Source organism: Felis catus, chromosome A3 (genome assembly GCF_018350175.1).
Source record: "Felis catus isolate Fca126 chromosome A3, F.catus_Fca126_mat1.0, whole genome shotgun sequence".
Taxonomy (NCBI): Eukaryota; Metazoa; Chordata; class Mammalia; order Carnivora; family Felidae; genus Felis; species Felis catus.
In genome coordinates this window covers 46,440,297-46,452,332 of record NC_058370.1, presented here as the reverse complement: position 1 = coordinate 46,452,332, position 12,036 = coordinate 46,440,297, and the positions used below count along the sequence as shown (strand labels likewise).

Sequence of the window (12,036 nt, the reverse complement as noted above, 5' to 3'; positions counted from 1 at the left end):
CCAAGTACAGCTGAAACTGGTGCCAGGCGACACGCATTGTTTAGAACTGACAGGGTGTGGATAGTGGGGATATTAATAAAGGATTCTAGAGATGGGACAGGGGTGTGGAGCTGGGTCTTCAGCTTGCTGGGCGCATGGGATCTCCCTGGACACGAGATCTCAGGCTGGAAAAGGCTGGGCAAGGCCAGGCTGGGGTGCTCCCAAAGAGACCTCTTGAGGAGTCCTTGGAATGCAATCACCTGTTTAATTTGTGTGGAAAGGTGCGTTTGGTGCTGGGCCCCGGCTCTTCCCTGCTGCACGAAATCGGGTAGAACTTGGAGCGTGCTTTGGCACAGGACTTGCCCCGGGCAGCCAGCTGGTCCGGCGCCGGCCTCCCAGCGTCCACAGGCCACTCCTGGGGGACTTGCATTTTATGATCTTCCTCTAACAAGCAGAGTTTCTCCCCTTCAATTATGAGCCTCCCAGCGGTCTCCCTGCGCCTTTTCAATTGCAAATGTCAGCGCTCTGGAAGCGGACGCGGGAACCACACGGGCGAGGAAACGATGGGGAAAATGGACTCGCGAGGTCCCAGGAGAGAGAGCTGAGCGCACAGGCTCCAGCTCCTCGGGGAGCGGAGCACGGCTGCTGGAGGCGAGGCGGAGGTTCCCGAGACCAAGGGAAAGAAAAATGCGAGTCCGAGCTGGGGTGGACGTGGAGGAGGAAGCTGATATCCAGCCACTGGCCTGTGCTGGCAGGAAAAGTGTGGCCCCGCCAGTGCTCCTGGAAGGGAACCCTGTGACTTGAGGTGTGGAAGTTCTCTGGCTAGTGGAGACCAAGGGAGCAGTAACGGTTGGGGAGCTCAACCTTCCAGAATTGAGCTAGGGGTCTCCTTCTCCAGGCCCCATTGTCAGCACTCCTTCTCCATGATGAATTCCCAGGAGCCTGGATTCCGGTGGGAAAATAGTGGTCTCTCAGGTGCTTGGCCTACCGTGGAGGCTCCCAGGGAGAAGGGAGGGGCCCAGACAAATGAGGGCAGGATGATTACATCTTGGGAGAAAGGCCCTCTAAGTTGGAGGAAGGGAGGGAGACTTTGGGAATGGAGCTAGGTGGTTCCAAGGTGAGGAAATGAGCGAACTCTGAGAGGGAGCCTGGAGGTGACACCCTCCCCCCCAAGATGGCTCTGAGGATGTGCAAAAAGGGACACTTCTTGCCAAAAGACCATTTTTCACCTAACCCAAGAATTGATTGACCTGGCCCAACCAGACTCATTTCTGGCCCTTCCCCATCCCTGGAGATTGCTCTAGTCCCCAAGACACCCCCCTCCTTGGGAGAGAGGGGCAAGGGGAGGAACCACAGGAGGGTATTTTCTGCAATGCTCGCGTTGAGGAACTTTCTCTCGCCAGTTATTTATTTAGCAGTGGACTAACAATGGCTAGGGGCAGGCCCAGGCTGCCTCTGTTTCCAAACTCAGCCCGCCTGCCTCCCCCCACCCCCCAACTCCTGGAGAACCAACTTCCTCGCTCCGACAGGACAGGGCAGAGAGCTCCCACGTGAAAGGGGGGAGGGGGAGGCAATGGGGAGAGACGCTGGGAAAGACAGACTGGAGAGAGAGAGAGAAGAAAAAAGCACGAAAAGTAAGGGGTTCGAGGAACACGATTCAAACCAGTTTCTAATTCTTGCAGGGAAAAAAAGAGGAAGGAGGGGGAGAAAGGAGAAAAGAAAAAGTAGGAGGAGAAAGAGAGGAATGGGGAGCGTCGACATGAAGGGGTTTCCTTAATATTGTGGACGGATTCAGAAATGAATGAAGAGATAGTCCATTGAAAAGGGTTGAACGCCATGACAACTAGGAACAGCCTTAGATTTATTCCAAACAGTTAGGACACGTTGAAAGAGAGCGTCAATCATGTATTATTTCGCCACTGAAATAAATGCAAAAACCGAGCCGGGACAAAGGCTTCCAACGGGAGCGGGACATTTGTCTACATTTCGCTCATTGTCCGCAGCTTAGCAATCGGTTTGTATTTGTGTTTGCCCGGGTCCGACCACCCAGGACGCGCCGACGAGGGGCTCGCTCTAACCTGGGCCATTGTCACCCACGTCACATACTGGGGGCGAGGCAGCCAGGGCTGCAGAAAGCCGCCGAACGGCTCGAGGAGAGCCGCCCTCGCCGGTCGCTGGCAACCCGGGGGCGGCAGGGGCGAGGCGGCCGCCGCAGCTGAGCGTGGAGCAGACGGGGCGTCCGCGCGTTCCGCTCCGCGCCGTGGGGCTAAGGGCAGAGGGGAAGGCGAGACCCGGAGCTCCGCGCGCGGCCCTTTCTGTTCCTTCCCACCCCACCCCCACCCCCGGGCAAAGCACCCTCAAGACGCATTTCTGGGACGGACAGGAGCCTCAGGTAGCAAACCTTACCCCTCAACTGCTCCCTCCCTGACAAAAAAAACTGGAAAGAGGGGTGGGAAGTACTGCTTTGACTTCTCTTCCCCAGCGCCCCAGAGAAGGTGCTGCCCCAGGAAAGTTCAGTTCCCAGGCTGGCGAAAGGTTGGAAACTTCACACAAACCTAATGCCCGCTGGCAGCCTGGAGTTAGTACTCCCATTGCGCTCCTGGGGTGACTAAAAGGAGACGAAATTTAAGGACTTGCTTGAGAGAAGAAAAATCCGAAGAAAACAGCACCATCCGCCTACCCTGCGACCCCCTCCCCCGTGGCTTTCGGGGTCCTCACCCGGGCTGGATACAGCGCCCCGGTCTCTCCACTCCTCCCCTCTCCCTTCCTAACGCTCCACCTCTGCTGGAGGCTGGAGAGGGAGGGGGCTGGAAGGTCGAGGCATAATAATGGGCAAGAAGGGCTCGGGGCCGTCTGCCCTTTCCTCCACCAGGAGACCGCGGCCCGCGGAGCCCAGAGGCGGCGGGGCAGGGGACAGAACCCAGCCCAAGTTCGAGTTCCCTACCCCCCACTCGCCCCTCCCTGGGCCGCCCGCAAAGCAGCGAGTGAACTGCGCAGTCCTCCCGGGCCGCTTAGAAAAGGAAGGGGGTTGGGGAGAGAGAGGCGGAGTGAAGGAAATAAATAAGTCTTTAGCAAATAAAGGGTGGCTGGAGGGGGGTGGGGTCGTTTGGTGGTGGCTCCGGCCGGCCCCAAGCCGATCCCTCTCCTGGGTTTCGGGCTCTTTCGGCGTTAACTAGAATCAATTACTTGCCTTGTCATTTCTAGTACTCATCCTTAAGCCTCAACCAAAATATTGACCTAGGAGGCTTACAGAAGTTGGGCTCTTGCCATTTGAACCGGATCTTGTTTAGGGAACCACCAGCGATGAGGAGGAGAGATTTCCGCGGCTCAGCCTTCGCCCCCTCCCCCTTTTCCAAAGGCACCACAAATCGCCAATTTTCTGGCTTGCTGGGGGCGGGCGCACGGGGGCGGGGAGGTAGGAACCGGTGAATGTTAAAATGGGTTTTTTGGGTTTTGGGGGATTTTTTTGGTTTTTTTTTTTTGCTTTGTTTTTTGTTTTTGGTGTGTGTGTGTGTGTGTGTGTGTGTGTGTGTGCGCGCGCGCGTGTGGGGGGGGGTTGTTTTTTGTTTTTTTTTTTTTTTTTTGCTCCTCTCGGTTTCTGTTTTGTTTTCTCTCCTCCTCCTCCGCTTTTTTAAAGATGCAATTTGTTAAAACGGCCTTTTCAAGTGTGTGGACTCGCGAGCGACGCGGTGGTCCTTTGTATGTAAATACTGGGTAAAAAAGGCTCGCCCCGTCTTTGCAATTAATTGACACGTTACACCTCTCATCTTGCTCTAGAGGGCCGTTGGCTGGGAGCGCGGAGCTCCCCAAAACCCACAATTTCACATCTGCAAATACTGTCTTCATCCACTTGACTTCCAAGACCCGCCCACACGTGTCCAACCTTTGCGTTTTAATGTCTCCCCCCCTTTTTTTTTTCCACCCTTCTCTCGCTCCCTCTCTGGCTCCCCCTCCCTCCCTCTCTTTCCCTCCCTTTCTCCCCCTCTTCTCCCCCCTCTCCCCAGGTTCGTGAGTGGAGCCCAGCCTTATATGGACTGATCGCTCGGGCAATGGCCCATTTTTTCCTCGCCACCAGCCGCCACCGCGCGCCGAGCGGCCGCCGGAGCCCGAGCTGACGCCTCCTTGGCACCCCTCCTGGAGTTACAAACTAGGGCCCGGCCCGCAGCGCTCGGCGCACTGGCCCGCCCAGTCCCCGCGTCCATTTCAGCGTGGTTTCAGAGAAGACACAGGCGTTGCTTTTGGCCTTTTTTTCTCCCCTACCCTTCCTTATAGTTTCTTTCGCTTTTTTAAAATAATAATTATCTCAATAATTAAAGCCCACCCCCTCCTCCCCTCCCCCTATCCCTCCCCCCCCATACCCCCTCCCCGCCCCAACTGGGGAGCGCCACGAATTGACCAAGTGAAGCTACAACTTTGCTGCATAAATTGCGGGGTCCTGAGCCATGTCGCTGACCAACACAAAGACGGGGTTTTCGGTCAAGGACATCTTGGACCTGCCGGACACCAACGATGAGGAGGGCTCGGTGGCCGAAGGGCCAGAGGAGGAGAGCGAGGGGCCGGAGCCCGCCAAGAGGGCCGGACCGCTGGGGCAGGGCACCCTGGACACGGTGCAGAGCCTGCCCCTGAAGAACCCCTTCTACGACAGCAGCGACAACCCATATACGCGCTGGCTGGCCAGCACCGAGGGCCTCCAGTACTCCCGTAAGTAGCGAAACTTGGCCGCTGCGGCCGTAGCGCCTCTCTTCCCGTGGCTGAAGCTCGGGATGGACACTGGGGGAGAAAGGGGAAGGAGCCATCTAAACTCAGACCCCTCGCCCTGCTCCTCTGGAAAGATTTTTAACACTTGTTAATGATGCCCTAGCTCTTTCCCCCTTTTCAACCTCCCCCCCCCCCCCATCCCCGTACCGGAAAAAGACTTGGTCTCGGATGTTTTTTTCAAAGCAAGAAATTGGGGAAACGAGGGGGAGGGGAGGGGAATACCTCCCAAGGGCTGGTTACAGAAGTCAACCCAGGACTGATGGCTCCGGTCGGAACCCTCCCCCCCACTCCCCCCATCCCCACAGACAGGAGAGACTGGCCTGGAGCACTGGAGCGAGCCAGCGAGCCTCGGGGTACGGGTAGAGGGTGGGGGAGGCTCCCGGTAGCTCGGGTATAAATAGCTCACCCTGCCCCCTTGCAAGATCATAGAGGACGCTTTGTGCGGTGCGGAGGGTGTCCAGAAAGTCCGAAAGCAAAAACGAAAGCCCCCAAAAACCTTCCTTAAATGGCCGAGCCGATCAATGCCGGGATTGTGGGGGTTTTCTTTTAAAAATCTACCCACGTTCCTCCGGAGAGGAAACTGCTTAAGGGGGCCGGAGCCCTTAACCCGCAACGATCTTCTCCGCGCGCCACTCCCCCCAAATACGCACCCACACTGTGAGAACCCCTAGAAACGCGAGTCTGGAGCCCCCCACTCAAGTCGTTTTTCCTCTTTCCCCTGGGGGAAGCCAACGGTTTTGTCGTGCAGGGATCAGGGCGGGGGTCAAGGCGAAGGCAGTACGGCCAGGCTTCGCGGCGCCGAGGGCCGAGAGCGCACGGAGGATCCCGGGCGCTCAGGGTCTGGCTGTGCCGGCGCGCGGCCTCCAGGCGCCTGACGCGCTTCTCTCTCCCCCAGTGCATGGGCTGGCGGCCGGCGCGGCGCCCCAGGACTCAAGCTCCAAGTCCCCGGAGCCCTCGGCCGACGAGTCACCGGACAATGACAAGGAGACCCCGGGCGGCGGGGGGGACGCGGGCAAGAAGCGGAAGCGGCGGGTGCTCTTCTCCAAGGCGCAGACCTATGAGCTGGAACGGCGCTTCCGGCAGCAGCGGTACCTGTCGGCGCCCGAGCGCGAGCACCTGGCCAGCCTCATCCGCCTCACGCCCACGCAGGTCAAGATCTGGTTCCAGAACCACCGCTACAAGATGAAGCGCGCCCGGGCGGAGAAAGGTATGGAGGTGACACCCCTGCCCTCGCCGCGCCGGGTGGCCGTGCCCGTTTTGGTCAGGGACGGCAAACCGTGCCACGCGCTCAAAGCCCAGGACCTGGCAGCCGCCACCTTCCAGGCGGGCATCCCCTTTTCGGCCTACAGCGCGCAGTCTCTGCAGCACATGCAGTACAACGCCCAGTACAGCTCAGCCAGCACCCCCCAGTACCCGACAGCACACCCCCTTGTCCAGGCCCAGCAGTGGACTTGGTGAGCGCCGCCCCTCCGAGACTCGCGGCCCTAGGCCCAGGCCCCACCCCGGCGGCGGCGGCGGCGGCGGCGGCGAGGAGGACTCGGTCCTTACGGTGGTTATTATTATTATTATTATTATAACTATTATTCTGGAGTCGAGCTGACTCTTGGCTCCGTTGGGGAGGCGCCGGGAGGTTGCCTGAGACTCCCTGGAGTGGCAGATTCCATCCACGCAGCTCTGCCCCATCCCTCTCTCTTTCGGAACCTTTGGAGAGGGCTGAACTCTAAGCCGTGTTTACAGAATGTTTGCGCAGCTTCGCTTCTTTGCCTCCCCCCGGGGGGGGGGGGGAACCAAATCGTCCCAGCGATAGCGTCCTCACTTGAGAAGGAGAAAAAGACCAACACACCCCCCCTCCCCGCTTTTGTGAATTTTGTAAAATATGTTTGTGTGAGTAGCGATATTGTCAGCCGTCTTCTTCTAAAGCAAGTGGAGAACACTTTAAAAATATAGAGAATTTTTTCCTCCTTTTTTTTTTATAAGAAAATGCTAAATATTTATGGCCATGTAAACGTTCTCACAACTGGTGGCAGATTTCACTTTTCGTTGTAAATATCGGTGGTGAGTGTTGCCAAAATGATCTTCAGTGCGGGCCTGTTCTCCCTCGGGGCCCATCTCCTTTCTTTGTGGTTTGTTTTTGGTTTGCTTCTGTTTGGTTACTCCTGCTTTCTTTTCTTTTTATACTTTGTTCAGTGCAAACATTTCTCAAATATGAAAAAGAAAAAAATGTGTAGGCGAGAAGCCCCCTGCCCCATCTCCGGGTCCTGAGCCCCGGAACTTGGAGCTCAGCGGTTCCGTGCGGTTCCCCAAGAGCGCCGGGCGCTGAAAGCTTTCGATTTTTTAAATAAGAATTTTAATAAAAATCCTGTGTTTAAAAAAACCAAGCCCGGCCCTCCCGTTTGTCTTACTTTGTCGCCCTGCGCCGGGCCTGAGGCCTCATCCACGCTTCCCCTCGGGGCAGGGAACCGGGGACTCCCAGGGCGCTGGAGAGGCTCGCGAAACAGGCCTCGCCCGGGCGGGCTGGCCAAGCCCTGCGCCTCGGATCCCGGGCTGGGGCGGGAGCGCTTGGCCTTGGGTCTTCGAGCTGTCGACCCGAAGCCCGAGGTCGCCTGCCCTCTCCCGGGCCTCTAGCGCCTCCTGAATCAGGGACCGCAGCGTCCTGGCTTCGGGAGGATAACTGACTTTGGAAAACGCCATAGCGAAGGGAGCAAGCCCCCCTCGCTCGCCCAAATCTACGAGTGGCTCCTTCAGCCTGAGAAGCTGTTGAAGCCACTACACTCGATGACTTTCACTTTGTTGCATTTGATTTACCTCGCGCGGAGAAGGGGGGTGGGGACGCTGAGGTTGAGACTGGTCGGCTTTCTCTCTACTCCCCACCCCTTTTTCAAAATCCGCTGACTAGAGGCAGCTTAGGAGACCGCTCCAAGATCAGGGCGAGGAGCGGAGAGGGGAGCTCGAAGCTTTGGCAATAAGAAGGAACGCGGGGACCAGGGCGTGGGGGAGGGAGGGAGCTGCTGCAGCCTCCTCTAGGCTACTGGGCCCTGGAGAGCCTGGGAGCCCGAGTCAGTGGCAATCCTTACAAGTGGAATCTGCCGCCCCCCTCTTCCACCCCCCGTCCTTTCTGGGTTTCCAGCCCCCAAACCTGGGTCTGGAACCCACGCCTCCTCCCCTCCTAGCATTTGGCTGCGCGCGGCACTCCAGGCCAGCCCTGTGATGTGAACCTGAGCGAACTGCTTGCTAGAAAGTAGGGGTTTGGAGGTGGGGTGGTGCGCCCTGGCATGCAGGGCCGTCGTGGGGGATGGGGAGCAGGCAGCGAACGAATAGCCCCGGCTTGCCCGAGGGAGGGCTCATCGGCCCTTCCCTAGTACGGAACTGATTCTATCCCACCCTGGTCTCTGGGAGATCTCTTTATCGGATGCTGGCGCACACTTGCCGGCACAGGGGAGCGTCTCAGGTGGTCCTGCTTGGGGGGAGGGGGCGCTTCTCTCCTCTATCTCGAGGATTTCCGAAAATACCCGGGGCTGTGTAGCTCAGAGCCCAGCGGGCGCTGAGATGCCTGGGGATTGAAAGTCGGTCCCATTCGGAAATTGTATCTCTCGTTTTCTCTTGAGCTCCACCTTTATGACTGGGGAGGGGATGCGGGGGGCGAGGAGGCAGAGCAAAGGGAGCGGTCCCAGCTGACTTTCTCGCTCCCTCTAGTTGATGATCAGATTTAATTCAATATCTAAAGTAAACATGATTATCCGTGTGACCAAATCTGCGCGTCAATAGCACTCAGCGCAACACGCCCAGGGACGTGATTACACGTTATTCCTGCGTTGCGCACCCGCCCCTGGATAAATGAAGGCGCTGGAGTCTTTCTAATATCCTCCTAAATGTCCTTCCCCATCTCCAGGTTCATCCGGGTTCACCCAGGTTTTCCTAAATGCTGAGAAGTCTCCCTTTGTTCCCCACACTAGCTTGGAAATGTTTGGCGTTTTTCCTTCTTGCTATTTGTAAAGGCCAAGAGAATTCTCCCCAAATCATTTATTGTTCAATAGTCGAATGCCCAACTTGCCCTGATACCAAGCATTCAAGACCCCACCGGTGACTTCCTTGTAACCCCCAAATCCGCCGGGAAGGGAGATAAGACTTCTTGGAGTGGGGTTGTCAGGAGGCCTGAGGCATAGCTCCAAGACTCCAGTTGATTTTGACTGTCCCAGGCCCTAGGGCTCCAGGGGAACCAAGAATGATCATAGGAACCCCTTTGGCTTCCAGAGAGGAAGGAGGCAAGGTGGAAGGTCTAAATTCTCCAAGACTTCCACTGAGTGCGCGTTGGGGGCGCATTGAGGGTGCATTTTGGGCGGTGTCCAGGACTGCAGGCCTGCAGTCTGGGTATGCGCTCGAGCGGCTGGGAGCTGGGGAGGTGGGTCCGGCGCCCGCCTCTCTCTGTCCTCGGGTCCCCATGGAGTCAATAAAAGCGCCCGCGGAGCCCTGTGTGGCCCTAACCCCAGCGCCCTGGGAGCGCACCCGGCGCGGGGTCCGCTTCGGCAGTCTATCTTCGCCCAATCTACAGCGGGCCGCACAAAACGGCACAATGGGAGAGCTGGGAGCCGGGGATGTTAGAGGCGTGCATATTAAAAAGAGACAGAGAAAGGATCGCAGGGGACAGAGAGAGGGGAAGAGGGAGAAGGGGCCCGTCCTCCCTCCCCCTCCACCCCGCACCATTCAGCGCGCTTATCGCGGGCAGTGAATCCCGGAGTCAGGCAGAAGTCTCCTTGGGGTTTTGTTGGGCCTGTCACTGGGTCCCTTTGTCATCCGCGGGCTCCATGCTGGATTCCATATGGCCAGCTGGGCCGAGGGAGCGCGAGGAGGGACCCGCACAAAACCCAAATTGTGTCCGGCTTTCAAACCCTGTATTGTTGTCTGTGAAAGGAAGACGCATTAAAAATTCGTGCTATATCTATTGGGGAGGAGGTTGGAGGAGGGGAAAAAAAGCCACCCCTGTCTTTGATGGCTTCAGAGGGCGCTTGCCCTGCCTAGGCCCCGTGACACACTGAGAGCTGGATATCCCTCTCTCTCTCTTTTTCTCTCTCTCTCCCCTCTCCTCTTTCTCTCCCTCTCTCTTTCTCTCTAGTCTGTCTCTGTTCTCTGTCTCTGTCTCTTCTAGCAAACATTGGCTCTAACACTCAGGCTCGGGTATATAAACTGCCCTCGGGGTTTGGGCTCCTTGCGAACACTTTGCGTGTTCCTGTGCGCTGGAACTGAGAGCTAGGCTTGGTCGGCCTGGGAGCCTCGCGTGGAAGCCACTGGTCAGCGCCAGCTCAGAAGGAGACCAACGTGCCCAGGGCTCAGTCAGGGATGCTCCGGCCCCACGGACTTCAAGGTTCCAGAGTAAATGCTTCCGCCAAGTCGCGACGCCCAGGCGCGCGCAACCATCCTTCCGCGCACTGCAGGAAGCACTCGGAGAGGCCCAGGGGGCCGCTGAGTTCTGGCCCAGCTCCGTTTCAGCTGCAGCTGGTTCTGAAGCCACTTCCGCCGCCGAGTTAGACCCTTCTGTTACCAACCCCCGGTCATTCGAATTATGGGCGGGGATCCCTCTGGCATCTCGGTGCGACAAGGAAGCCCGTTCAGAGATTTCTTTCACCGCCACCCCTCCTCACGTTGGGAGAGGAACTTGCGTTTTAATTCTCAGTATCTCCTGAATCATTTTAGTAAAATTAAGTAATGGGGACACGGAGCAGAGCTTCCAAAGAATTTGCCGGGTTTTGCCTCACCTAAGCAGTCTGAGTTATCGTGGGGCAGTAGGAGAGCATTTGGGCCATGCGCCTCTCCGCCCCCTCCTACCCCCCCCCCCCCCCCCCCGCCACCTATAGCCTGGTCAAAAGCTCCCATAAACAACCCCTAAACAAAAAAACTATGTGCTAAAACAAAGAGCTCACGCTGTGGAAATAAACACAGAACCCACACACGTCGCCCCCTTAGGCAACAGTCACTCAGCCCTTAATGAGCAAAACTAAGTCAGTGGAAAGTACAGCTAATCCCAAATGGAGGCCTCCCTTTCCCATTTAGTACTACTGTCATACTTCGTAGAATCAGATAACTTGCTAAGAGTAGGAATCCCCTTGTCAACGCTCCCCACCCTGGCCAGGGAAAGCACTTATTTTCCTTACCTATTGACTGTTAGGCTTAGTGGAGACCTGGTGTGGATTTCTCGAGCCTTTTCAAGAGCCTGGTCATTGAAAAGCTAATCCAATATTTACCAAGCATAAGGACAGTTCTCGGACGTATTTATTAAGGCCCATCACTAAGTGATTACTTGGACTGAAGACAAAAGCGAGGGGAGGGCGCGTCCCGGCTCACCAGATCCTGCCTGGCTGGGGTCTCCCCACCCGTAAGTAGGAAACCAGGCGCAAACTTGTGAGATGCTGAGGTTCCCCTCCCGTACTTAAGTGGCGTGTGGATTAGATATTATGTTGGTCGGTATTTCAGGAAATATGTACTTGTGGCTTCCTGAGAGGCCAGGCGCAATGACACTCTAAACTGTGTCGATATATCATCTTTTATCCAGGATCTGCAAATAAACCCCTGATCCCCCCAACGCATTATAGCCGCTGCTATCTCTCCAAGGAAGCGATCTGAGTTTTATTGCTTTCACCGACGCCCCAAGTCACACACACACACACACACACACACACCCTCCCCTTTTCCACGCAGTCTGGTTTTTAAAGGCTCTAATATTTTTTTTTTCTCCCGGGGCATCATTATTAATAAACAGGAGATATAGGCCTTGGCGCCGCCACCCGAGCAAGTATGGAAATACAGGCCCGCGGGCCACCTGACCGCGCGCGCAGCTCGCTACCAGAAGCCGCACAGCCTCGGGCGGAAGAAACTGGAGTGGCCGCGCGCCGCAGCCGACACCAGGAGGCGCCCGAGTTCTGCTTTCTGGACACAGCGCTGCGCGCCCTGCCCCAGTGCCGGGAAGTGCCACCAGGCAGTCCGGCTTCCTGGTCCCAGGCTGTATTTCCGTGGAAAAGAGGCCGAAGCCTGGAGAGGGGACCCAGGAGGAGTCCGCGGCTCCGAACCAGGATTAGAGCGTGCAAGTCAGGCGGTTCCATCACAGCTTGCTGGTGCACAGGCGGTTCAGCAAGTGCGCATGGACAGAAACAATCTGCCCTTGAGGACTTTCTTGTTCCTCGGTCGTAGTTTCCTCCTACTCTTCTTCCTCCACGTACGTGTCACCTGCAGTGCCCGCCCCAGCTTCCATCCAGTTGTGGCACAAACAACAGCAAACTGGTTCCGTAGTCCTGGTGTGCGCTGGCCACT

At 57.1% G+C, this 12,036-nt stretch overlaps 1 protein-coding gene across 1 annotated transcript; it reads left to right on the top strand.

The window, feature by feature from the left end:
* The first annotated feature begins 3,673 nt into the window (after positions 1-3,673).
* NKX2-2 (NK2 homeobox 2) lies at positions 3,674-7,115 on the top strand. The gene is made up of 2 exons (XM_023251509.2): positions 3,674-4,680; positions 5,633-7,115. The coding sequence occupies exons 1-2, from the start codon at positions 4,422-4,424 to the stop codon at positions 6,193-6,195; spliced, it is 822 nt and encodes a 273-aa protein (XP_023107277.1). The 5' UTR covers positions 3,674-4,421; the 3' UTR covers positions 6,196-7,115.
* Positions 7,116-12,036: the final 4,921 nt, after the last annotated feature.

Excerpts from the sequence above, each read along its gene's own strand:
- NKX2-2 (XM_023251509.2), top strand. The coding sequence starts at position 4,422 with ATGTCGCTGACCAACACAAAGACGGGGTTTTCGGTCAAGGACATCTTG. Across the intron at positions 4,681-5,632 it reads CGAGGGCCTCCAGTACTCCC|TGCATGGGCTGGCGGCCGGC; the intron begins GTAAGTAGCGAA and ends TCTCTCCCCCAG.